The sequence below is a fragment of the Paramormyrops kingsleyae genome, chromosome 5 (assembly GCF_048594095.1).
Source record: "Paramormyrops kingsleyae isolate MSU_618 chromosome 5, PKINGS_0.4, whole genome shotgun sequence".
NCBI lineage: Eukaryota > Metazoa > Chordata > Actinopteri > Osteoglossiformes > Mormyridae > Paramormyrops > Paramormyrops kingsleyae.
This window is the reverse complement of record NC_132801.1, coordinates 33,124,915-33,152,820: the sequence shown is the minus strand read 5'-3', so window position 1 is coordinate 33,152,820 and position 27,906 is coordinate 33,124,915. Positions and strand designations below refer to the sequence as shown.

General features: G+C 45.4%; 3 protein-coding genes across 7 annotated transcripts in view; all 3 read left to right on the top strand.

The window, feature by feature from the left end:
- The window catches only part of capn15 (calpain 15), a 62,106-nt gene extending 58,469 nt beyond the window's left edge, over positions 1-3,637 (top strand). For all 5 annotated transcript variants that reach the window (XM_072712606.1, XM_072712603.1, XM_072712604.1 and 2 more), the window contains one exon: positions 315-3,637. In XM_072712606.1, coding sequence (XP_072568707.1) covers positions 315-492 — 178 coding nt within the window. In that variant the 3' untranslated portion in view covers positions 493-3,637. The remainder of the gene's footprint in view (positions 1-314) is intronic.
- Positions 3,638-3,974: 337 nt separating this feature from the next.
- Positions 3,975-14,902, top strand: LOC111847753 (putative protein MSS51 homolog, mitochondrial). The gene is made up of 7 exons (XM_023819223.2): positions 3,975-4,121; positions 5,386-5,552; positions 5,741-5,890; positions 9,207-9,331; positions 9,935-10,498; positions 14,029-14,122; positions 14,231-14,902. Exons 2-7 carry the CDS (start codon positions 5,395-5,397, stop codon positions 14,436-14,438), a joined length of 1,299 nt encoding a protein of 432 aa, XP_023674991.2. The 5' UTR covers positions 3,975-4,121; positions 5,386-5,394; the 3' UTR covers positions 14,439-14,902.
- A 459-nt stretch (positions 14,903-15,361) lies between these two features.
- Positions 15,362-23,010, top strand: LOC111847754 (putative protein MSS51 homolog, mitochondrial). The gene is made up of 7 exons (XM_023819224.2): positions 15,362-15,499; positions 15,771-15,947; positions 16,687-16,842; positions 18,417-18,541; positions 19,336-19,899; positions 20,690-20,783; positions 22,124-23,010. The coding sequence occupies exons 2-7, from the start codon at positions 15,931-15,933 to the stop codon at positions 22,323-22,325; spliced, it is 1,158 nt and encodes a 385-aa protein (XP_023674992.2). The 5' UTR covers positions 15,362-15,499; positions 15,771-15,930; the 3' UTR covers positions 22,326-23,010.
- Positions 23,011-27,906: the final 4,896 nt, after the last annotated feature.

Here is a 27,906-nt window from a genome sequence, read left to right as displayed (position 1 = left end):
TGACGAGGCCGTTTTGTCAGCCCTCCCCCTCACTTCCTCTTAACCTGGTGCTAAATTACAAGTGGTTCTGCGTGGTGCCTCCCCCACCAGTGGCAGAAACGTAGCCAAAGCTGCCTCAGTGTCTCATCCAAAAACATAGTCCTTCATTCTTTTCGGGTTGAACCACTTCCACTGCTGGGGGGTTTGTTTTACTACCCGTCAGCATCTTTCCTTAAGGCAAAAATCCTGCTCAAAATATGTTAATGTAATATGAAACCATTCTTGTTTCTGTTTGTCCCGTTAATTGCTTGTGCTTTTCCCTTCCACCCCCTCAGGCAGGTGCTGGTGGTCCTGTCCCAGCTGGAGGGCAATGCCGGCTTCTCCATCACGCACAGGCTGGCTCACCGCAAGGCCGCCCAGGCCTCCCTAGGGGACTGGACGCCCACCAAGGCCATGCACAGCCCCCAGCTCACCCCCGACACCGAGGGGCTGCACAAGCCCCGCCCTCTATGACCATGGCCCACCCCCGGCGGATGGCTGCACTTGTCGGCGCCCCCTAGTGCTCCTCACCTCAGAGACCAATCGGAAAGAAGAACCATGTTCTCCTCCCCATCGTTATACTATGGCAGAGAGGACTTTATGCCCCCCATATATTTTAGCTGGCTGGGGGGGGGTCTTTGGCACATACGAAGCCCGTGCCTCTAGCAATGTGAGGGATGCACGGCGGGGGTTCCCTGGAACTGATGTCATTTCCACGGCGGGTGATCCCTGCCCTGCTGTTGGAAGGATCCGCCATGTTGGGATCTATGCTCGTCTCACTGGTCGTGCTGAAACTACTGAATCTGTCCCATCAGCCGCACTGGGCCAGTCCTCCTCTGCCGAGAGCGGCTTGAGGGGGTGCACCCCCATGTTGGGGGGGCCGATGTGGACTTGATGTCGGCACAGCGCTTTCCTGGCACTTTTGGTGGTGGTGGTTGTGGTGGTAATGGGGTTGGGGGGGGGGGGGCAGGCCAGGGAGCAGCGATTAATCTGGTGCTTCTGCCAGCTGCTCGCGCCTGCGTTCAGGGGGGCCTGACGTGCCCCCCCCAGGGGTTCCTCTGTATCCCATGGTACTTCGGGCCTCAAGAGCCAAACTCCATGCTGGATTCATGATTCGGACGTGTTCGGCTGGGTCTCTTAGTCGTCATTGTCCTTTCTGTTTAATCATGCGGTTCTGTTCCCACAGGGAGTCTCTGCTCAGGTTCACAAACGGCTCCCGTTTCTCTGTCCCGTCAGTCCGTCACTGTTCGTGCTGCTATGACCTCGCCGTACCGCACTGACGGTACTACTCCGCGCCGATGTCACCGTTCTGTCTCACCGCCTCTGCACAGGTGCCACAATTGTGACGTGAAGCTAGGGGCCCCCACCTCACTGTCTGCAGGCTGGCTGAAGTGCCCTGCTGTCTCTCTCTCTTTACCCCTGCTTGCTGGATGTTAGGGGCTCCAAAATAATTGCACATCAGTTTCCACTAGATCATTGCAAATCAGGGCTTCAAATGTAGCCGTTTATAGAGATTAGGAAAAGTTGGGGGGGGGTGGGGGTGGGGTGTGTCACACTGGAGAAATCCCGACCCATCCCTACAGCTGGAAAATCATTGCCCAAGTTGGATCTTCTCAACGTCCCTGGATGTGAGAGCTTCATTCCTCAGGACTCTCTTGAAGTCCGTGTGTTGGGCAGTGACATATGGACTCATTACGCCTGTATCCCCATGTAATTAATTACTTGTATTCATCCCATTACATTTTACTTCCCCATCTAAGCCATGTGTCTGGTCTGTGCGTCACAGTAGATGCCCAGTCATCAAAATGGAGGTACCTGATGGGTTTTCTGTCCTGTGTGTGTTCATGCCTGCTTGTACTTATGGTTGCAAGCGGTTGTCACTGTGTGGGACAACAGCACCACGATTTGAAACATTGACAGCTTTGAAAAGACTTTGTGTGTTTCAGTTACGGTCACCAGGACAGTCGTACAACCCCCTAACTTTCCTAGTCACTGAAAGGAATGCGTTTCGTACCTTTTAATTTACCCAGCATGCACCAGCACACGGATTCTTTAATCACAAGATAAGTCACAGTCCACGGATTTGTCCTCGTACCTCCATTGTTTCCTGTTGCCTGAGGCCATCACTTGGTGTGATTTGTTGAAGGCAAATAGCAGGAGAAAGCCGGTTAGCACAGATACGGCGACGCGCCAGTCTCTTACCAGACCGCCCCCCTGTTTATTTTCAGCCCGGTGACCGCCGGCTGATTTCACGCAGCTGCTCGTGGCATCAGAGTCGGCAGATTTAAGAGGTACACAGCAGTGAGCCCGTTTCCAGTGAACGTGTCCCGTCTGGGATCCCTATGAAGCTTTATTTCCGCACGCAGGTACCACTTTTAAAAATATACGGCATTGAGCTCCCGCAGGCCGTGCCTGAAAGCGGCCTGAACCGAGCCAGACAAACGGCATGCTGGTAAAGGGCGCCTGCAGTCCCGGCCGTCAGCGTCTGATTTTGCTCGATGCCAAAACACGTTGGGTCAGAGCACATAGCAGAGCTCATTCCAAAATGATCTAAATGCTGCCGGGCGCAGAGTGTAAGCATCAGCATTCACAGGAAGACTGCGGGGGGACCTTGTGCTCTGTGATCAATTAATCAATCCAGGGGGCACCGGGGATAATTCCGGCGAGAACTCGGAACCTTGGTGGGAAGCGGCAGGCTGTGGATGCATGGGTTCTGTCTGAAAATCCCTTCCTAGTACGTCTCTCCGGCTGGCCTCAACCTTGACACAGATTTTATGTTCGTTAGCTAATTATACATTAGCGGCTGCGCGTAAACTTGAATGAATCACCTTGCAGTTAGGCAGCGTGTTTGCGCTTGGCGGCGGTGAGGAGGTCGCCGTCCTGTCCTGCGGTTCCCCTCCTTTTGTTTTTGCGTTATCGGTACTGTCCAGATAAGACAGAAGCCTGCTGCCGGATACCCTTGATGTCTGTTATCTCACAGGACCCTGAGTATCTCTGAGCTTTTAGGGCTTAACCCAGACTCATACAGGCACATGTTCTTTGTTATTGGAATGGGCACTGAAGGGTAATAGGTTCCTTTTTCATTTAGCATATTATTAAAGTGATAAATTCTTTCTGTGGGGTAATTGTGGGGTTTCCCATATGCTGGGGAATCCCTGTCTCTCGATACGAGCTGCGCCGCATGCAGTGACTCTGCGGAGCGCTTTTGCATTGTCACGTCGTCTGTCGTCCTCTTGCCATTTTGGCGCGTATCTCTGTTCTTGGGGTCGCGAGCCTGATCTCGGAGTAGTACTAGGACCCGTCCAGGAGGGGGCGCTCTGTTCAGTGGGATGCTGACCGCGTCCTCTATCCCCGGCCTCAGCTGCCAGCCTCCGACTCTCTTTTTATACGATGGGACAGACACCAACACTTTAGTCTTTGCCAAGCTGTGAATAGATTTATCCTGCATAGGAAAACAAACGTATGTTGCAGCAGATGGAATATGGAGACAACACTGTTGGGCAAGAATGTGACATGTTTTATCAGTTTTAGAAAAAATGTAAATGCATTACATATGTATGTATGATTAGTTTGAAACTCAGGTTCTAAAGGACCAAATAAACTTTTGTTTTTTATTAAATCTGAATTTTATGGGGTTTTTTTCTCTCCTTTCCTGGCACTCTTTGTACTTTGTTTCTTAACTGTTCAAAGTGTGAATTATCTAAACCTTGGAATAGATGTGTTGATATTTTGGTAATTACACTTATTGCCCACTAGGTGGTGATTCAACCTGCCATACAAGGGGAGTTTGTTTTACTGCCCCCTGCATTTGAGATGGGAGGGGGCAGCACTCATGGCTAACAGGGAAGAGTTACGATCCAAACCGGTATTGCTTCACCCCAAAATAATTGTGCCCCACCCCACATGGCTAGAAATCAGCAAGAAGGGAGGTGTTTATGTAAATGACTGTAGAAAAGGTCCTTGAAAGCCGATCTTCTTGCACTCTGTACTACAAACCCGATGTGGGTTAGCTGTCAATCACCTCTCCCATCCATCCTGCCGCAAAGAGAGCAAGGAACACTGAGAGCTGAGCTTTTTCATCTGGAACGTTCCTGTCAAAAGAGGTAGGATTGTACAATCAGTGCTACTCTGTAGAAGATGGCAGAGGGTGAAATTGGTTTTCTGATGTTTAGCAGTATATTAACTGCTGTCACTGCACTGAGCTGTCACCCCAGGAACTGAATGACGTAAACGTAGTCTTTAGCTTGTAAATGCACATACAGAATGTTCTGTATTTATATTGTAAGGAAAATTTGTCCTCCGTGCTCAGCAAAATCTACATTTGTGTTAACATGCAAGTTTGTAGCTAAATCAAACAGGGAATCTACTGACCTCCCAGCTATTCTTGGCAACAACAAGCCAGTTAAAACGAAAAGAGCAGAAGAGTCAAACATGCATAATATCAGTTTTTAAGATGAAATAAACTTTATTGATCCCAGTGGGAAATTCCGGGAGGTAGAATGCTGTTTCGTAATATGTATGCATTGCTACATTTGACTAAATTCAAACAATATATCAGTTAAAAAGTTATTGGTAAATTACATGCTGTTAAAATGTATCAATGTATTCCCTCTTTAAATAGGGAAAAAATACAGTTTTTGGAATTATTTGGAACAGTGTATGTGTTTATAGGAGAAGTTTACAGGTATATAGCAAATGCATTTCCTGTTTCCACTATTGCATTTGAAAACAAATCCTTTAAGGGGTTATAAGGTGACTTTTTGACGCTGTCCCCAAATGTGCCTGCCTAGACCGCCTTAATCAGTCAGTGAAAGATGTTTGGGCTGGGTTGCATTTCCTGGGCAGATTTGTTAGGTTTCCTTCCCCTTCATCAGTGCGCCGAGACATCGTGGAGGGCTTCCCTTCTGCACCGTGCCCCGGGGGGGGGGGGGCAGCAGCGCCCCCTCCAGAGCAGCCCTGCCCGCCCATACGCTGCCCTACATGGGGACAAAGCGGGTGGCCTGATCACATTTCCCCCGACGGCACTCAATCACACTCAGCTAGCAGGCTTCAACAACTGAGCTTCTTAACCCGGTGCTTTTTTCCTCGTCCATCTGGAAATGTCAAAGGCCCATCTTAAAGCCTGCTGGCGGTGCACGGGCTGAGCCTCTGCTTGGGCTTTCACGTGGTGTGGAAGCTGCTTGCTGTCAGCAGAAAGAGGGTTTGAGGCCCATGTGCTGAAATAGGGGAGCGGTCCCAAGACTGGCCAGAAAGACCCATTAAGCATGAGGTTATACTGTTGGGTTGGCTGTAAAATCAAACTGCAGGGGCTTAAAACATGATTTCAGGGTGGCAGGCAGGTTGATCACCTGTGATGTATAACTCCAGCTACCCAGGATGGCTGCTTCAGCACCAACACCAGCAGAATCCTTCACCCCTGGACCAGATGGAGTTTACATGGACCGCCTAGGTTTCTACTCACTGGACTCTAATGTCCCCGGTCTGTCCAAGGTCATCCTCAACAAGCTGAAGATGAAGGACTACTCTGAGTACAGGTGCAACTAGTCTCTGACCTTATGCTACTAAAGCACCAGTAGGCCATGTTTTAAAGTCAAGGATCTACCCCATGATTAAATCCAGCTCTTTAAACTTCAGTGATTTCTGTTTGTGCTCCGTCCATGTTTACACGTGTCTCTCAGCACCATGAGCTTCTCTACAGCATTTTTGCCAACGTTCTCACTAGGGCTGCTCTGGAGGGGAAGAAGAAGAGTCTCACCTTCCACTCCTACAAAGAGATGTTCCAGAACATGGAGGAGACCTTCAAATTCTGCACAGGATGCAGCAGGCTTCCAAGTCACCTGTCAGATGGCCAAGCTCTCAAACGCTGTGGGAAGTAAGTGCAGGGAGGCGTACATGAAACAGTGATATTGTGGCAGCTGTCTTGTGTGTTTTAGGTATGTTGTTTTGTTTGGTAGCACCATATGTTGGACACCTTTATGTGTCACCTTTAGCATGAGACTTACAAAGAAGTTGACTCTGCAGAAGATAAAACATGAAAAATAATAGTCAATCTAAAGCAGACACTCCTGTTACTCCTAGAGCCTTTAAAATGCAACTGTCACTTTCTAACCTCAAGGACTTGCACGATGGAAAATTTAATGGCTGGCTTGATTCGCCCAGAAATATAAATTACTGTGTTGATAGGTCCTTCCAGGCTTTCTGAAAACAATGGCTTAGTGTTATTGTCTGGCTTATAATACTTTAATCCATGCATCTTCCATTTGTTTGCCATGTTCCCGGACACCCAAACAAACATTTCATCATTCCTGCAGCTCGGTGAAAAACAGCCACGTGTTGACAGACATGAGCCCAGGCAGAGATGCACTTCCTGAGGGGTGGGGCAGCCCCGGCCACCCCTCTTGTGTCACGTTGTGATAACTCTTGTGCCTGCAGAATGCTTTTTAGCCCCTTCTCAATGATAGACTGCTAAGTGTCTCTCATCATGGGTGGAATTGGTCGACCTTATGTCATTTCGTTTTGTTTACGTTACATCACACATTAGGGGTAATGTAGGTTTATTGTGGCTATCTGCTTTTTATCATGTCGAATGAACGGCCTGGGTGAGGCTAACGCTGTAAGTGAAGCTTCGCTCCGCAGTTATAAACACACACACTGGCACAGACGCCACACGCACTGCTTTCTGCTTCAGGGCCTTCTGATCATTTCAGCTTTTACTGGCTGTTCCAGTGCCACTTAAATGTCATGTATGCCACTGAGAGAGAGACGAAATCCTTTCAAGTGTGTGCGTTTATATTACAGGGATGGTAGGCTAAAGATACGCGGTCTGTGTTCAGCATAGAGGCTGGGGAGGGTCCCTTCTCTCTGGAGAGAGCCTTCAGGTCTGTGGAATCCCCAGCTGCTTAAGGCCCTTCACTGGCTGTTGCTGTTGTGTTTCATGGCCTGGTGCAGCCTGGCAGTCTCCGGGTTAAGTACGTCCGACTTATCGACAACTCGTACTTAAGAACAGACTTGCCATAAAGGCTGTTTATTAAAAATACAATGGAACACACACACGCACACTACTTTGTGGCTCTTGTGAAAACGCTACGCGGCTTCTGCAGTTAGTCAGTTCGACGTACAGTACCGTATGTAGACACTTTTATTATTACTCTATTATTATTGTTATTATTACGTACTGTATTATTCTTTTTGCGACTTATGTCATTCGTAACCTGAGGTCTGTATATACTACAGATTGGTCTTGGTGGTATTGCTGCATACATTCTAGGGCTGGGCAATGTATAAAGTCTTAGATATATCAGTGTATTTTTAGAATGAGACCGTATTGTTTATGTCGAGTTAGTTTATGCTGCTTTAAAATTTTACTCATAGAGCCACCAGGTCGCCTGTTTCTGCTCTCCCTCCAAACACAAGCCGCCCCTCCCCCCTCGCTCACAGTGCTGCATGCAGTGACAGCATGGAGATAGGCACAGACACGAGGCAAGCTAGCGAAGAGGAGCTGGCTGGTAAGATAATACATGCCAGGAGTTTATTTCTGAGCCATTTTTTATACAGCTGTCTGTTAATAAAAATGCCGGTGTGACGTTGCGGACATTTGGCTCGGACTTGGGACTGTCTTTTTGTTATTACTTTATGGGGAAAGATATTGAGACTAAAAAATATTGAGATATGATTTTTGGTCCATATCGCCTAGCCCTAATACATTCACAGCAACATAGAACATAAATCAAGAAAAATAGTAAAGAAATAAAATATATGCAGCGACACTGCAAATCAGTTCCGTACAGTCAGTACAGACACTAAGAGCCAGTGGTAGGTCTGTGTCTGAATGCTGGTGGGCAGCGTGACCAGCCTCTCCCTGGCCGCCTCCCTGGCCGCCTCCCTGGCCTCCTCCCTGGCCTCCTCTGCCTGTCTCTCCTCTCTCCCACGCTGGTGGTCTCTCCCACCCCCACATGCACTCGAGACATCACAGCTGCATTCTGTCAGCGAGGGACCCAAGCAGTGACAGATGGGACAGCCTGGTGACATGATGGGGCAGCTTAAGGGCTACGGGTCACATTGTCAAAGTAGGAGCGGAAAGCTAACTTTGACCAACCAAATTTGATCACATACGGCTAATCTGCCACTCACTCTTGGCTGCTTTAGGGTGTTTTTGGTGCCTTACAGAGAAAATGCATTTGCGAATTTCACTGGCTTCTTGTTTTTTTTTTGTTTTTTTTTTTTAAGTAAAAGTGCTGGATTTCGCAAACGGCACTTAGGAGGCCGGCTGCACGGGTGAGAGTCTGGTGTTTCTCCCCAGTCTGTGCTCTCCTGTGGGAAGAACTCCCAGCCCTGAGTGCCTCCCATGCACTCTTGATGAGGTCATGCACCACGGCTCAGATGATCTCCGAGCAGCCAGAAATGCCAAAGGAAGGGCAGACTTTACAGCCCCTGTGGGTGCACACCAGCCCACTGTCTCCATCAGTCCTGCGGCTACACACAGCAGCAGGGAAGGTTACTGAAACACCCTCTACGGTGGATATTTAAAGTAAATTAGTCAATAAAATGGTTATTTTACCTGGTGCTTTAACTCTGGGAGGTCATATAAATGACAAGGGCATCTAGCCCTTCCACTGCATGAAAGACTTCAGCCACCAGCAAGGTCATACGTCATGGCTGGCTGGGATGGATCATAGCTGTACTGTAGACGGTCCGTAGACAATTCCAGGCAGGGGTTTACAGCACAAGATATCGGTCATCTTCCATGTGGGGGAGGTGCTCTCCTCCATGCAGGATAGATGTTACCCTCCAAAGGGTAGAGGTGCTCTCCTCCATGCAGGATAGGCATTGTCCTCCAAAGGGGGTTTGGTGCTCTCATCCATGCCAGATAGGTGTCATTCATACAGGGGAGGTGCTCTCCTCCGTACAGGATCAATTTTATTCTCCATAGAGGTACAGGAGTGGTGTTCTCCTTCATACAAGATGGGCATTATCCTGCAAAGGAGAGAGGAGTTCTCCTCCATACAGGATAGATGTTATTCTCCAAAGGGAGGGTGCTCTCCTCCTTCCAGAATTGATGTTATCATCCATACAGGGGAGGTATGACACTCCATACAGGATATGCATTATCCTCCAGATGAGGGGTGGTGTCATTCTGCATATGGGGGAGGTGCAGGATGGACGTTACCTGGGAATGTTTTCTCTTCCAGGTGCCTGAATGTGTATTACTGCAGTAAGGAGTGCCAGAAGGAGGACTGGCCAAAGCACAAGAAGGTCTGCAAACTGCTCCGGTTGGTGGCCATTGACCGGCTGGTGGAGTGGCTGCTGTTCATGGGTAAGGAGAGAGAGACCTATAAGCCGGATGGATGGATGGATGGATGAATGGAAAAATGAATATCAACTTTGGCAGCTGAACCCGGAGATACCAGAAATTTATACATTTTCCTTCTTTATGGGCAGGAATTTGTGTTAATATAATACTAAACTTGGGCTCATGTGGCTGTAACAATCACATAAATTGCAGCTGATGATGGTGAGGCTTTGTCTGAGGCCCTGTGACTCCCTGCAGCCAGAGAAGGACGTCCTGAGCGCTCACTGACTCCCCCGGCGGGGCACTGTAATACGGTTAAATGATTATCATTGTCTCTGACACCTTCCAGTGACTTTGAATGTGACATCAGCAATATATACATCATCAAATGTCTAATTATAGAAGCAATTTCACAGTGTGGATGAGGTTATTTAACTAGATGCTCTGGCATCAAGCGTAAATCCTGACGGAAACCAAATGACCCATGGTGTCAGGAGATCAGGAGTGTGAAAAGGCCGGACAACACAGGTGCCCAGCAGCCAGGCTTGGAGTCTCTGGGGTTTGCAAAGCCAGCAGACGAAGTAACAAAGTATCAGTAAAATTTTTCCCTTTCTGTGTATGTAACAGGAGACCTTCCATTCTCCACGGAGCAGTGGTCACGGCCTGCCGCGGAGGTGAAGAACTGGGAGGACTGGCTCTCCATGCAGGGCGACCTCAATCCCAGTCTGGAGGCCATCTTCTCTGGGCCTCACATGCAAGAACTATGGACTAATGTCAGCAGGACCCGTCCAGAAGACGGCGAGCTGCGGGAGTCACTATGGCGGGTGACCAGCGAGTTCCTGTCCAAACCGCTCACTCTGGGCCTGGGGCTGCGCTTCTTTGGCCTGGACCCATACTCCCGGCCCCTCACCATCCACCTGGTGGGGGCCTCTCACAACGAGACCATGGGGGCCCGTCTCACGGACTTCGACGAGCTCAGCCGCATGTTCCCTGGCCACCAGGGCCTAGAGGTGGTCATGGTGGGACCAGAGGTGGTGGAGGGGCCTATAATGAGGCCCCCGCTGAGAGCTTTTGGGCCCAGGGGGAGAGTCTACATCAGTGCCTACAAGGGCCTGTACCACCAGTTCTGGGAGGAGCTGGTGCAGAAGCAGGAAGCAGCCAAGCCGGACCTGGTGGTGGGATTTCATCCAGGTAACGTGGTGGTTGCTCTGCTCTAATATGCAGTTCCGTAACATTTCAGTAACATCTGGCAATTCCCGGTATGAAATAAATCAGATCACACAGTTTTGTCAGTTTTTAGGATTTTGTCCAGATTTTCATCTAGGGCCTGTATTTACTGCATCAACAACCTATACATTATTCTTCAAACCAAAGTGGATATTCACAGCCAATCTGTTCCGTACTCCAGTCCCTTATGACCATTATATGGTGAATTAAATGACATGCCTTGCGGTAGCGATACAAATTTAATTGTGGCAACTGCTAACCCGTGGATTTATATCCCAGTGAGGGTATTGGCTGACACACATAGCGTGTGAGAGGAATTACAGAGCTGGACGTCTGGGAGAGTCAGATCCAAGACTGAGAATGTGGTTAAATCTTGGGAATCCAGCTGCCAAAGCTGAGAAGTCAAGGGCTGACATTCCATAGATAAGAGCATAGTGACAGTGCAGGTGCCTCCTCCTCTCCTCTCCTCTCCTCTCCTCTCCTCTCCTCTCCTCTCCTCCTCTCCTCCCCCCTGTGCTCCCCCTGGCATTCTGCATGACCCCTCTGGGTCTCTGGCCCTCAGCTGTAGGAATGTGAGTCCCTGCCAGATTTTTATTAGCGGTCCACTTGATTCATGCCGGCAGCTGTAGCCACATGGTGCTGATCCCTCTCTGCCATGGTGTTGGTCTGTTGTACCCCCCCCCCCACCCCCCACCCCCCATCTGCCGCACGGGGTGCTAATCAACAACGGAAGCTGTTAAGGATCTGAAAAGCGCTGATGCAGCTTCAGTCTGATGGTGTTATGAGCTGGGTGCCTCAGTCACCCCCCCCCATTCTTCCTGCTATGGGTACTGCTGTCACAGATTCTCTTCTACAATGCCCCCCCCCCCTTTCACCTGGGACGCTTGACGGAGTCATTCTCTAAGCTTCAAACCCTCCCCATCACTCGCCATCCCGCTCCTGCCCTCAGCTCCAGCAGACGCCGGCGGGTCGCGACCCCTCAAGCCCTGAGGGTGCAGATACTGGGACCTCGCTGGAGCAGCCTGTCATCTCACTGGCTGTCCCTTTGACCTCTGCCTCGGAACGGTGCTTTAAATGGCCCGGTTTTATCAACAGGCCTGTCAGGGGGTCTCTCTCTACAGTCCCTGTCGCATTTATATACTTATTTTATTACATTTTCCCGAAGGTTGTCAGTTCCCGTAAAAATCTCTTTCTGCTCCAGTAGAGCTAAATATACAGGTAATGCCTCACTTGCTCTAAGTCACATGAGAAGCCTGGAGCTCAGAGTTGCAGATTACCGGAGTGAGATCATTTGGCTTTACTGACTGTACATCCCATAGTATTTGGGAGACCAGATGGAAAAGCCGCACTTAACACTTTAATGGCCAGTCAAAGTCCTCTGTCAGAGCCCCACCCAAACATGCTAACGGATCATAATGGTATTTCATATTGTGATTAGTGTTTAATCTTTGCAGCTCGACCCACGCATCCCCACGGCCTGCGGCTTTACTCCAGATAAGGAATCCATGATGCGTCACTTGACCATTAAGCACGCTGCCTTTGACATTGCATTTGACTTTGTGTTAGAAGCAGATTTTTTTCGCATCTATCGTTTATTATCAGGTCACTGACTGTTGTTATAGCTTTGTCAGCATTAGCATTTTTGTAAGATAGCCACACTACCCTCTCTGTCCTCGCTGTTGCCGGAATGACGCAATAGGGAAGTGTTAGAGAAGCTAACTTCAAAGTAACTTTTAATTATTATTGTTAAGCCTTCTGAAGGCTTCTGATCTAGGAGGTAGCGACAGTTGCTGGAGGTCTGGCTCCTCCAGCTAATCTGGCAGCTTTTACCACCCCGGAAAGTGACGAGGACAGGTGGACTCGAGGGAAAGCGTGGCCAGGAGCCCAGGACAGAAGGTGCCAGAAGATGCTGGAACTGTCTCTGTAAAAGAACTCTCATGAATTTTCTCGTATTTTATGGTGCTGTAGATATTATGGAAATCACGTGAAATTTGAAATTTTCTGGTCATACCAAGAATCATTTCACATTCAGTACAAATATTAACAATACTTTCATCATTTTGTCATTTTCATTTCAAGTGTGAAATTCTGCTACATTTTTCAATAATCCGTTGTATTTCTCACGGATTCTACAACATCTTATTTCGTATCATTTCATAAGCTTCTTTCTTGATTATTGCGCATCAAATTCTTTCCATCCTAATTTTCATCTTGATCTTCAGCATCATCACCATGACAGTAATGATTTTCTTTTCTTTACATCCATTCATCTTCGACATCTTGTCCTTAACCTTCTGTAATGAATTCATTATTACAATGAGAAAATGATAGCCATGTGCATTTTCAAAATGCATTTATTGTGTTTTAAAATCACCTTCTCACTATATTCTTGTCAAGCATATAATAATTCCTAGGTTGAAGACAAAAAGCCTGCTTTTGTATTTATTTACATGCAATATTCATACAAAAGAATATTGCAGCAGGAAATGCTTACCTTTCAGCGATTCAAAAGTTTTCCCATTGTGATTTTTTAAAAATAAATCAAGTGCTTTGATGATAAGAAGCAGACCTCTACACATGTCATGACACCTTAAAGCCTGAACTGTCCACATTAAGGGACAGTAGCACTTAATAGGGTGGCATGTATAGTATGAGAGATATGAACAAAAACATAAAGTCCTCTACGGAGGACAAAAATGAACTGATGGATCTCAGGAAGGTGTTTAATTTTGCATAACAGGAAAAGAAGGGAGTGTGTTTGCAAGCGATAAGCTGGACACCAGTTACATTTTGTATTTAGACATTTAACAGGATCCATAAATATGATATCTAATATGAGTTGTTTGTTATTGGGGTATAAATTTCACTTTATTGAAAAAGATTACATGGTACTGCAGTGAGCAACCCTGTTGCCTCCCGCCACCAGGGTCTGGGGTTCGAATCCTGCCTGTGTGCATGTTCTACCTGTGCTGTGTTGGATCTCTGGATGGATGTAAAGAGGTTATGGATTTAGCATGTTAGGAAGCTACCAGATGGCACTGCAAGTATAGTTAGCATGCTGTGATAGACAGAGCACAGGCTTGGTTGGCAGAGTTGCTTCAGTCATTCAGTGTGTTGCCCCTGTCATATCATTGCTTAGTGCCCACTGTACATGTTCCATAGACAACCAGCAAATGATTGTGGCCCTTGTGGATAGATTCCCATTCCCTTGCCCACCGCAGTCCCTGTCGCTGTCCCGTGCCCCTGAGAGTTGCAACAATGTAGCTTTAATACCATTTGATGTTGTTCTTAGGCATGGGTGTAAATTATAGGGGGGGGGGGGGTTGTAACGCCCACAATAATGAAATCCAATACAACCCCCTCCCCCACCACCCCCCAATATTCAACCTAAAGAGTTTCGCCCTTATTCTCAGGGAATGAATGGTTAGCGACTGCCATGTGTTACTGCTACTCACTTAAGAGAGTGGCCTCACTGTCGCCCCCTTGTGCTGCAGGGTTTCATGCCACCCAAGGTCTGGGAGAGGGATGGCTCCCCACCCTGCTGCTCCTCAGGGACTACAACCTCCCCTCGCTCTTCACCATGTTCAAGTGAGCACCTTCTGATCACCTCATGACTGCTGTAGCTTTCAAATGATAGAAACACCTTTACAAAACCAACAGGGTGGTTTGATGGTTGGCATGTGTCTCCATTGGCAGTGAAGAGGAGCTGAAGTACTCTCTCCAGATCCTAACGGAGCTGGAGATACACATCAGAGGAACCGGAGCCAACCCCTTTGCCTCCCTGAAGCCAGAGCAGGTCCAGGCCTGTCCCAACAAGACTCCCGTCTACTGCAACGCACACTACCTCTACTTCCAGGGCCTGCTGGAGCAGGACGACGAGGAGCTGGAGGAGGACCAGACCTGAGGGTGAAGCTGCAGCTGATGTAACGCCTGCCCTGGGTGGATGGAAACCTGTTAAAAGAACAAACCCCTGGTATTGGTCTGTTTCTATTCTGCTGAACGGATATTTGGATGGAATGTCACATTCCTACTTGCAGGCCACTGTCAAGAAAGATCCCATTAACATTTAACTAAATGCAATTAATCATTGCTTAATGTAACATTCTCCTTTAGCAAATCTCAAGGAATAAAAGCCATTCTCAGTTGAATTGTTCACATACATCAATTTTTATTTTTCATAGTTTGAAACAAATTTTCGTTCCTGTGTGAACAGAATATTTTAATACATTTGGTAACATTACAGCTACTGTGTGTTGATAATATATTTTAATGTAATGAATACATATACGTTGATGATGTAATTGCTAAATAAATTATTGTGGTGGTTTGGTGGTTGTGTACTTCTAGAAAATATATTTTCAAACGACATATTGTTGTTGTGCTTCCTTTCTCCCTACAAAGCTGCTACTTCATTCCTAACTATTAAGTTCCGGAAACCCAGATAGACTCCTCCCTCTGGTGGAACGAATCCGCAACTGCATTTTAGTTAATATTTAGTGTAAAAAGTATGGTTTTAAATGCCGCGATTGGACTGAAACTGGTCTTGATTAGTTTCATGGCTGATTAAAATTTGCACCCATTGTAGAGAGGACATATATTTTCTTATCTTCAACTTTATTACTAGTGGGATTCTCTCTCCGTCTTGCTGTTAGAGAATAATCGAGCAAGAAAGTTTTTGTAAGGAACGAATTTTGGAAAAAAACATTTGTTTATTAATTTCAAATAATACTAAATAAATTATATTATGTAATTATTTATATTAGGCCTAATGCATTTATAAATAAAAAATTTTATTATTAAAAACAATCAGTAACAAAATGTGCATGTTCTCGTGTGTTTTTTAAGTTTCCTTCCACGGTCCAAAAACATACAGTTGATAAACGATGTCTCTAAATCGTTTATGTGTGTGTGTGTCCGCATGAGGATTTTTTCTTAACCAGCCTTCAAGATGAGATTTACACGACGGTAAGTGTGATTTAGTCCCTGTCAATGACGATCGCAGCACTTGTTTTGTATTAATGGTTGTCATAGTTGCGGTTTCCTCTTATACATACGTAAAACAAACATTTCGTGCCATCGAACAAGTTTTATGTATACTGGTAACATCCCGAGTTCAACAAAACGCTATAGAACACCAATGGTTACAATACCAAATGCCAAAATAAGCAATGCACTATTACGGTTTCATAATCTCATTTTGCCGGAATAAACCTGAATCTTTTCTGTCTTTATCCAGAACCTTCCGTAGGAGCGCCCTTGACCGGTGTCAGGGAGCTGAGGCTGTATAAATAGCGGCCGCCGCCTCCGAGGCTCTTTCAGGGCTATAAGCAGGTCTGTCAATCATCACCCCCGACCCACTTTCTGCGGAGCGACGCTCGTCAGTCTCGGCGCCCATAATGACCGAGTCGGAAAGGTAGGGCTTTCTGCACCCTAATGCAGGTGACTCTCACCTAAAAAGTATGCATTAGTCATGTCGCACAGACAAATTCGCATAATATTTATTTGCTTTTGTTTGCTTGTGTATGGCCTTTTTAAAATTGTTTTAACGGACCAGTTGACGGCGTTTTGGACAATTTTGGACCGCTTTTGAAGATTTATTTTTATTATTTTTGCTGCTTGGGAGTGTAAGCATTATGTTTTAAGTGGAAAACTCATTCGCTTTAATGAGCAATGGTTCATAATAAGTAATACTGGTCGTGGTTTCAACGATTTTTAAAGACATGCTACTTAAATGTGTGTTCACTCATATTTCCCGAATTTTAACAAAAGGCTGATGACATAGGGTTTTATTTTGAAACCTTAACATAGTGAATACAGTGTTATGTTTCTTGTGACAAAGACAAACTCCATAAACTAAAAATAGTAACGGTGCCCTTGGTTTGCTGCAGCTGGTCCCGCGCACATTTCCTTACATGGGAGGCGCATTCAGCTCCCATCTGATCCCGTTTCTGGCGCCCTGGTGCCTCATTGTCAGTGTGACCTGGGCATAGACATGCAATAAATAAACCTAATTACTAAAAATCCCAGTCACTTTCGTTGCCCCCAAAATTTACTGTCTTCATTTAGGGGTGCCTGCTCTCCAAACAGCCAGCAGCGATGCGTGTGTGGCGAACTCTAAATTCACACCAACATCTCTTCCTCCCCCTCCAAAGAACTGCTGGGCAGGGGCAGTCCAAGGGGAAAGGCCTCGTCTTCCATTCATACAAGGAGATGTTCCAGAAGATGGAGGAAACATTTAAATTCTGTGCATGCTGCAGGAAGTTGCCCAGCGATCTGTCAGATGCCAAGTCTCTCAAGCGCTGCGTTAAGTGAGTGCGGGGGTGGGGGGGGGGGAGGGGTATACGGGTGGCGCTGAGTGGGTTGTAGTTTTGATGGGCATCAATACATAGTGAGTGAAATATGAGTGAGACACCTGCTGTTGTCCGGGTAGAACACCCACTAGGTGGCGCTCCCTGATTCACTCCCTAACTGCCAAGGCAATGTTGTTTGTTTGTCATATCGCAAACTAAAATGTTTTTAGGTAATAGTGCACCATAACTGTAAGTCTTTACGCTTTTAAAATAACACATGATTTAAAGAAAAATCCAGTGCCTAAGTATTTTGAGTACCTAGTTTATGACTACTGGAATGATTACTTTTGTTGCAGGTCAATTTACAAATCTAGGCCAAGTTCCTTATATGAGTCTCTGTTTCATTCCCTGTCCCTCTGTACCAGTGTTTCCCAGTCCGGTCCTCGGGGACCTGCAGGTCGGTCTGAGCAAAAACATGGACCGGCTGTGAGTCCCCCAGGACCGGATTGGGAAACACTGCTCTGTACCATTCTAGCATCTCCCATTAGAGCTGACTTCTGAGGCCATGTGGGCCAGCAGTATTTAGCAGGGCTCTTTTTCACTTGACCATAATGCTTTGGGGTGGCAGCTTGAATTACCAAACGAAGGGCGGCCTGTATGACCCTAGTGGGCCGATTGCAGCTCTGTGGCTCCATTAGCTGCATGGCTACACACAGCAGGGGGATACAGTTTCCAGAAAGCCCATTGGCTAGTGTTTATTTACACTGTGACAATACTGAAGGAAACAGCTTTGAATGGAGGCCAGTACAGCATGCAACCTGCACAAGGTACCATGAAGGAAATTAGCGGATTTGATCTTGCAATATTTCATTAAAAGCTTTAAATACTGAGGCAGCTGTTACTTGTTGCTGGAGGAGGTGCGTTTAGTTTGGCGCCATATGGGGAAAGCTGAAGATGATGAGCTGCAAAAATGTCTCCAATGTAAAACCTGAAGTTCCAGCATGGAGTGACATTCAGAAAAGACTAAAAGACAGTGAGGCAGAGTGCAGGTTAATGGGGCCTTTTAGATGTGGCGATAGTGCAAACCTGACGATGCCAAGAAGAGAGCAGACTAGCTGCCTTTGTCGATGGAAAAAGCCTATAGGAAGGAGGCGAATTGTTAAATGGAGGGAGAGGACGATAGCATCTGCTATCACTCTGGAAGTCCAGTAGGTGGCACTGTTACCTCAAGATGCCAGCTCACAACTGATGGTTCACCTTTATTTCACTCTTCAGTCTTTTTTGAAAGAGACATTAAATATTCCAGGATATTCTGTGATCACTCTAGATCCTCAGTCTCACAGGGGTTTTTACATTTTTAATCTAGAGTGACATATAAATGCTGGCCTATGACCCTGACCAGGATAAACGGTTCAAAGACGGGTGGATATAAATGCAGGAAGCATATAGAGAGAGTTGCTATTCATGAAGTATCCCTTCCCTTGATTTTCATTCTGGATTTGAATTCCCACAGCTAACCCCTACAGTAACATCAAACTGTCAAACTCTTAGAGTGACCATCGGTAGTAGATTCCGCTGCCTTCCTCTTCCAGGTGTCTGAATGTGTATTACTGCAGTAAGGAGTGCCAGAAGGAGGACTGGCCAAAGCACAAGGCCTCCTGCAAACAGCTCCGGCTGGCGGCCATCGACCGGCTGGTGGAGTGGCTGGTTTTTAAAGGTGCAGTGACTCTTCGGGGGTGACGGGTGGGTGTCCTGCTGCATTCGCAGTGGAACGCCTATTTCAGCTTCACGCTCGGCCCAGTTTCCCCGGACCGTAGACGGCATATAAGTGCAGACAGTAGTGCAGTGCTGTCATTAGCGGGGGAAGCACGTGTTTATCCATCTGCTGCCAGTCAGCCCTGCTGCTGGGTTTCTGGTCAGTGGAGAGAACTGACTTCGATGACATGAGGTGACAGGAAATTCAAGAAGCCCCCAAAACACTGTCCCGTTATATCCTCCCTCACTCCTACTTTGTCTGCACAGTTTAAAACAAAAGTCCATTATTGACTTTGGCAGTAACTCCTCAGTGCAGCTCCAAGCTGGTGTGGCCGTAGACTGTCCCCAGCCTGTACAGTGGAGGTTTTATACATCCTGAATACTTCACACCTTTTTTCCCTCCTTTGTTCACAAAAAAAAAAAATCATCTTCAGACTTGTTCACCTTTAAATTAACACTCAGTTGTGTCATAAAGTAGTTCAAAATTAGAGCTGTGAGAAAGGGAATGACGTGACAGATTAACTTATCTGATGCTGCGATTACAATGTAAATGAATAGAACACTATGTGCTCTGGACCGCAAGCAAGCAAATATATACATTGTAGTCGTGGTGTAGGTTGGGCAATTAGATACAACATAAATTGTCTTCAGGGTAAATCTTAAATCAGTCTCGTAAAAGACATTGGGAGGCTGTAGCTAAACTCAGTGAGTCACTTTTTAAATTGTTCATCTTTGTCTTTCTCATCCGTCTAACAGGAGACCTTCCATTCTCCACGGAGCACTGGTCACGGCCTGCCGCGGAGGTGAAGAACTGGGAGGACTGGCTCTCCATGCAGGGCGACCTCAATCCCCGTCTGGAGGCCATCTTGTCTGGGCCTCACATGCAAGAACTATGGACTAATGTCAGCAGGACCCGTCCAGAAGACGGCGAGCTGCGGGAGTCACTATGGCGGGTGACCAGCGAGTTCCTGTCCAAACCCCTCACTCTGGGCCTGGGGCTGTGCTTCTTTGGCCTGGACCCATACTCCCGGCCCCTCACCATCCACCTGGTGGGGGCCTCTCACAACGAGACCATGGGGGCCCGTCTCACGGACTTCGACGAGCTCAGCCGCATATTCCCTGGCCACCAGGGCCTGGAGGTGGTCATGGTGGGACCAGAGGTGGTGGAGGGGCCTATAATGAGGCCCCCGCTGAGAGCTTTTGGGCCCAGGGGGAGAGTCTACATCAGTGCCTACAAGGGCCTGTACCACCAGTTCTGGGAGGAGCTGGTGCAGAAGCAGGAATCAGCCAAGCCAGACCTGGTGGTGGGATTTCATCCAGGTAACGTGGTGGTTGCTCTGGTCTAATATGCAGTTCTGTAACATTTCAGTAACATCTGGCAATTCCCGGTATGAAATAATCAAGAGCACATTCCCTATTTTTCAACCAAACTCAACCATATTATATAAAAAGGTAGTTCATTGAAAATTAATTTTGTGCTTTAGTGAAATATACAAGCATTTTCCTGCAGTCAGATTGAGGTCAGTGACCAGAACAGCATCACTACCCTCAGTAACGTCACAAAAACTGCACACTAATTTGCAAAAATAGATATTTTCTGTATTGTCAAGCTCAGTCCAGTGCAATTATTTATAAATGCAGTTATGCTCTTTGTATGTAGTCCGGGAACATGAGAGCAGGGAATTAAATATACTGAAGTACATTGTAGTACAACTGTAAATGTAAAAACATCTATGATAAAATCTCGTCTTTTCTTTAACTCATGCACCAAAGTGGTTGTTGTGACTCTGGTGTACAGTGTCAGGGTTAGTGCTTGACAGTTATGGGGGAATTAGTGCTCTTGCATTCCCAGAATTACCTGCTGCCCTCGACACAGCTCCACACTTATACCCAGCTGCCCTGTCAGTAAGTCCGCGGTCAGAACCACGGAAGGCCACGGCCATTCATTCTACTCTCAACCACTTAACTTGGTCATAGTAGTGGGACACAATTCCGAAAGTAACATACAATTCAGGAAAAAGTCTGTCCTTAGCTTTTTAACAGTAAAATGTGTGGTCTTGCATTTTGGTAGGAATGTGGGGCTTCTTAGGCCAGTGAGTCTCTCTTGCAGGGTTTGATGGCAGCCAGACCATGGAGGACGGGTGGCTTCCTACTCTGCTGCTGCTCAGGGACTATGACATCCCCTCTCTGTTCACCATGCTGAAGTGAGTGCTATCGGATCATACGCACACGCACATACACACACGCACATGCACAGACACACACATACACACACACACACACACAGACATACACACACGCACATGCACAGACACACACATACACACACACACACACACAGACATACACACACGCACATGCACAGACACACACACACATGCACAGACACACACATACACACAGACACACACAGACACGCATACACACACAGACACGCATACACACAGACACACAAACACACACAGACACACACAGACACACGCAGACACACATACACACACAGACACACATATACACAGACACACACATACACACAAACACACACACACACACACACACACACACACACACAGACACGCATATACACACAGACACACACAGACACGCACACAGATATACACACAAACACACACAGACACACACACAGATATACACACAAACACACACACATACACACACATATACACACAGACACACACATACACACACACACATACACACAGACACACACATATACACACACAGATATACACACAAACACACACACACACAAACACACACACGCACACACACACACACACACACATACACACAAACACACACACGCACACACACAGACACACACAAACACACACATATACACACACAGATATACACACAAATTCTAATCCCAACATGACCACCATAACCACTACCCAGCCCTAACCTTAACCAAAAGTAACCAGGAGACTTTTGGAATTTTTAGTTTTTGATTGCAGTCACAGATTTTTATAAAACTCATGTTTTTATTTTGAGCACCTGAAAAATGTACCCACAAGCTAAAATGTAACACGTTCTACCACATTGTGGGGACAACTGGTCACCACAGTTTGGTAAATACAAACCCGCACACATACACAGATAGACAAACAAACAAAGGTATGTCTAACTCTAGACACTTCTTATGTGTGGATCCTTAATGGTGGACCAAGCCACCCATCCACATCCGGTCATCATAATCCCTCTCAGTCTTCATGAAACACCCACCTGTTCCAGGAACATCTAAACCAGCCCTTTAATGACTCACCTGTTTTGTCTTCATGCATGACCCCATAGCTGCTGCTTTTCTATCCTGCATCCTCTTATTTTGTCATCTGTCTTTGACTGAATAGCCTCTCATTAGGTTCTTGCTGTGTAAAGACACTAATCCTCTGTATCTGTTAAGAACTTTTTCAATAAAGTGGTAACACTCCTGAGTGAGAAATTATAATGAATGTATAATGAATGTAGCCTTGGTTGGAAGGAGTTTTAAAATAGTGTGTGTGGCGTGTGTCTCCATTGGCAGTGAAGAGGAGCTGAAGTACTCTCTCCAGATCCTAACGGAGCTGGAAATGCACATCAGAGGAACCGGAGCCAACCCCTTCGCCTCCCTGAAGCCAGAGCAGGTCCAGGCCTGTCCCAACAAGACTCCTGTCTTCTGCAACGCACACTACCTCTACTTCCAGGGCCTGCTGGAGCAGGACGACGAGGAGCTGGAGGAGGACTGAGCAGTAACCAGTGTAACGCATGTCCTCGGTGAGGAGGCACCTGTTAAAAGATGCTAAATGATCACAACAAATTAAGATGGACAATCTCATCAGATGAGGGATATCACTTATGATTATTACATGTGAGAGACATAAATGGAGTTACAAATTAATGCACAGAAATTATTCCAAAACATCCAAGTGGAAGTGCTTATCTTTCTATGCATGTGCTGTTTTCCAGCGGGGGGGGGGGGGGGTGCTTGCATCAGGAATGTGTTGTGGTGAAGTGAAAATAATTTCAGGGTACAGTATCGGCTGTAGGGAAGCTTTTTTGTTTTTATATGAAGTGTGCATGTGTAAAGTTTGATCTTTCTGTCGATTTTATAGGCCCTGGAATGCTCAAAGTTCTTTCTGCATGTCTGTTAATTGCCAAGCTGAGTGGGGGCATCGCAATATCATAGGTCATACAAGCGATAATAAAGGCCTGTTTTACATGCTACGATAAGCCCCTTTGTGCTTTTGCACTGTAAATGAATATCTGATTATTTCGTCTGTGACTGAATAGTTTTGACTGTGGTCCAAAAATGTATAAATGCACTGTTGAAAATACTTACAGACATTGGAGTGAATCTGCTGAAAATTACAAGTTATTAAGTATAAATTAAAGCAGCAGCACTAAATAAAGATCTGTGTATAATAATATGAATTACAGGTGTTGGTAGTAGAGGATCGCTGATCTGAACTAGGCCTAATGCCCTGAGCCCATTGCAGTGCCAGTTTGAATATTTATTATTAATTACTGGAGTATTTGCAGGTTCTGTCTAGGGTTTCTTTTTAAACCTGTAGCTATGGTAAGCTTTTGGGTAATTCTGCACTTGGACATCAAGGAGGTCGTAATTGTACTGTAGGCAAATAGATCCTTGTGTAGCAGACTCAGGCAGAAATGGCTTCACAAGGTATTTCCCACGCTCCATGAAATATCACAGAAGTGGCATTCTTGATGGAACCTTTTCCATATCAAATAATGTCCTTTCACTGTGACCACAAATATTTCTTGTCATCAGAATCGTCATTTGTTAATTTTTTTTTTAGAATAAAATATCTACTATTTCATAGCAACTATACGTACTAAAATAGCTACTGTTACATGTGGCGTGCATTACTTGAGCTGGTTGTAATGGATGAAAACTCTCCAGGTTCTTAGGACTCTGTTGCTGTGGCGATGGTGTGGCATCATACTGCTCTGATTGCTTAGTAACCATTGGGCCCAGCTGAGCTAATCAGCAGCTGAGTTTATGCACTTCACATTTTAGCTCTCATTCTGCAGGCATGGGAACAAAGGTTCCCAGTACATTCCATTACCATTGTATAGGTCTCAGGGTGTATATGATCAAGAGGTGCATTGTTCCCATCCTGGCTCAACACACTGCCTCTTTCAGTGATGGTAATGATCTCCAGCAGGGTCAATATGCACATGCATGCGATGCAGTCCCTCTGACAGCAGCATGCCTTGCACATTAAAACAAGTGATAAAAATCTGTTAACAGTGTTTACACACAATATGGAAACAGTCGGCATTGTGAAGGAGAACTTATGCAAGGGGAATTGCCAAACAGGTTATAGAAGGACCATTTTCTTGAATGTTGGGTGTGATGTCAGTGAATTGTCAGAGCAAGATAGTGGCCAACACTCAAAAAGACGCACAGAATGTGCAGAATGTATAAGAATAAAACCCATAGACATGCTGATAATAGTCTGTCCTGATGCTATTAATGTTAATGTTAAGGACTGGATCACCCTTAAAGAGTTGAATAATGGTATTAATCAAGGTCTTAAATAAAGATAAGATATGATTATTTCAATTACATATAGTTTCTTATATAATTACATAAGAAATATTCTGAATAAATGAATGTTAGTATACTCTCTTTTAGTGTTCATTAGTGACGTCTGTGAAAATTGGTTTCAATTGTGCAGGAAATGTTTTGGTGAAAATCAATCTGATAAAATAAGGTTAGGCTGTTTGTAAGTGTGTATGTGTGTTTGCAGGGGCAAGTCTACATGACATTTTGGGGAACAAATGCCCCCACAATGTGATAAAAATCTGTTATTTTGACCATATGGGGACATATTTCCAGTCTCCACAAGGGAAAAACTGAATTTTATAAAAACCTGGGAGTGCAATCACAGAAACTAAGATAGCCATTTTGTATTTTGTTTGATTACTTACGGTTAATGTTGTCATTGCTGGGATTAGGGATTTTCCCATAGAAACGAATGGACAGTCCCCAAAAAACATGAATACAAACATCTGTGTGTGTGTTTATGTGTGTGCTAGAGGGAGGGAGGGAGAGAGAGAGGGGGGGGGGGTGTGTCAGGGCATAGAATTCCTACCAGTACCCCTGGCTATATTAGTAAGGTATGCAGACGCAGGTAAGAGAAACGTGGTACAAGGTACAGACTGACAGCCAGTAACATTATTGACCATTTACACTACTGTTCAAAAGCTTGGGGTCACTTAGAAATTTCCTTGTTTTCCATGAAAACATGCATGACATGAGTTTAAATAGGAAATACAGCTAAATAAATAGGAAATAGTCACTGACAAAGTTAGAAATAATTAACAATATAATATATTTTTTTTAATTAAAATAATTGTGTTCTTAAAATTTTGCTTTCGTCAAAGAGTTCTGCATTTGCAGCAATTACCGCCTTGCAGACCTTGGGCATTCTAGATGTCAGTTTGTTGAGATTATCTGATGAAATTTCACCTCCTGCTTCCTGAAGCATCTCCCAGAAGTTGGAATGACTTTATAGGCACTTCTTACGTACCATTCGGTCAAGCTGCTCCCATAACAGCTCAATAGACTTGAGATCCGGTGACTGTGCTGGACACTCCGTTGTACACAGAATACCAGCTGGCTGCTTCCTCCCCAAACAGTCCTTGCATAGTTTGGGGCTGTGTTTGGGTCATTGTCCTGTTGTAAGATGAAATTGGCGCCGTCCACAGGGCATGGCGTTGCAAAATGGAGTGATAGCCTTCCTTCTTCAAGATCCCTGTTCAAATCTCCCACTTTACCATCACCAAAGCAGCCCCAGACCATCACATTGCCTCCACCATTATTCACAGATGTCATCAAGCCCTCCTCCAGCGTCTTTTCATTTGATCTGAATCTCACAGACGTTCTTTGTGATCTGAACACCTCAAACTTTGATTCATGTACCCGTTGCAGTTTGTCCAGTGTCTGTGTTCATTTCCCATCTCAGTCTATTCTGTTTATTACCATTCTGAGATCTGGCTTTTTCTTTGCAGCTCTGCCTAGAAGGTCAGCATCACAGAGCTGCCTCTTCACTGTTGACGTTAAGACTGGTCTTTTGCAGGTACTATTTAATGACCTATGAGGCGTCTGTTTCCCAAACTACACACTGTAATATATTTATCCTCTCGCTTAGTTGTGCACCAGGGCCTCCCTCTCCTCTTTCTGTTGTGGCTAGAGCCCGTTTGTGCTGCTCTGTGTAGGGAGTAGTACATAGCATTGTACGAGATGTTCAGTTTCCTGGCAATTTCTCACATGGAATAGCCTTCATTTCTCAGAACAGGAATAGACTGATGAGTTTCAGAAGAAAGTTCTTTGTTTCTGACCATTTTGAGCTTTTTGAGAGTAATCGAACCCACAATTGCTGATGCTCCAGATACTCAACTAACGCAAAAAATGCTAGTTTTATTGCTTCTTTAATCAGCACAGCAATTTTCATCTGTGCTAGCATAATTGCAAAAGGGTTTTCAAATGATTAAAATGATAAACTTGTATTAGCAAACACAACATTCCACTGGAACACAGGACTAATTGTTGCTGATTGTTGCCTCTGTACACCTATGCAGATATTCCATTAAAAACAGCCAGTTCCAGGTGTGATGACATTAACAATGTCTACACAATATTTCTGATGTTATTTTAAGGTCTGAAACCTTATAAAAAATAATCTGAGACTTTGGAACTCTTAGGGTGCCCAAACTTTTGCAGAGTGCCATAATAATGTTTTTATTTTCTATGCATCAATGTTTCGTGAAAATATTGTGCATTTTTTCCATTTCCTACAGAGACTGTGTTTACATCTTTTCCATAAAAAAATGACCAAAATATGTTATTTATTGAGGGGTGCACAAACTTTTGCATACTACTCGGTGTGTGTGTATATATATATATACACACACATACCCACAATAAGGTGCTGGTAAGTTGGTGGGTGAGCAATTTCACAGAGGTAGAGTTTAAGCGGTTTAAATACACAAATACAGCCACGGAAAAAATTGAGACCACTCTATATTTTTAAACCTGCATTTTTAAATCCTGGTTTAATCCTGGTTCTGCTGGCAGAGGCTACACTGAGCAGCAGGCTGCTTCCAGGTTCAAAATTTCTAAGACAGCAGTACACAAGAATAAGGTGAAGCTGGAGACACTGGGAATGACCAAGAACCAGCCAGGTAGAGGACAGAAGCAATTTTCTGATGCCATAGATGACCATTAACTTATGCAACAGTTTCTCATGAATCGGAGGATGACATCAAGTGACCTTCAAAAGGAATGGGAAACATTAAGCGCAGGTGTGAAGTGCACTGCTAGGATAGTTTGCATCAGGCTCCCATAAAGCAAGGAAGAAGCCCTTTATTAATGAGAAACCGGGAAGAACCAGGCTTCAGTTTGCAAAAAAGTACATATTATTCACAGCCACACACCCATAAATTGAGAAATGAGTGAAACAAAAAATTGTGCTGTGCTCTCTTAATTTTTTACAAGGCTATATATATATTATTCTCTGATTCTATTTTGTGCCTCGCATTCTATTCAATTGTAAGTTTAACTGCATCTGCTGTATTGTCATTGTACTTACAATGACAATACAGCATCTTTATCACAATATAGTAGACCCCATGTATATGCATGACATTTACAGATTGACACATCCGATTACTCACAAAACTACTAGGAAAATTTGCTATTAAAAAACATGGACTTAATGATGCATAAGAAAAGCACTTGTTAAAGGCTGAGACAGAAGAGCAGTGGAGTCAAAATTTTAATCTGTCCAGTCACCTCAGAGGACAGCACTTCCCATAATTGTTGATGCTCCTAATTAAGAGTAATTGCAAGAATCCAATGCAAATTGCCCATTCGGCGAGTCGTTTAGCTTTAGCGGAGTGATTAGGCCTGAACACCTTGTTTATGGGAACATCAGCAAGCATCCCCCAGGACCTGAAACAGCACACTTAGCATTACACATCCATTTCACCCAGTCATTTAGTGTCATTTACTTATCTGCTCATTTACTTCCTACTCTCCAGAGAACCATACAGTTATATATATGTTTTAAGGGTAAAGGACCTTGTTATATTACAAAGCAGACTGGTATGAGAAATAATAAGGAATGGCATTTATAGTGTGGTGGTGCAGTGGTTAGCATTGCTGCCCCACACCCCAGGGATCTAGATTCAAGTCCCTGTTATGGCTGCATGTGTGTGGAGTTTGCATGTTCTCCCCATGTCATTGTGGGGTGTCCTCTGGCTACTCTGGTCTCCCCTCAGTCTTGCCATAGAAATGCA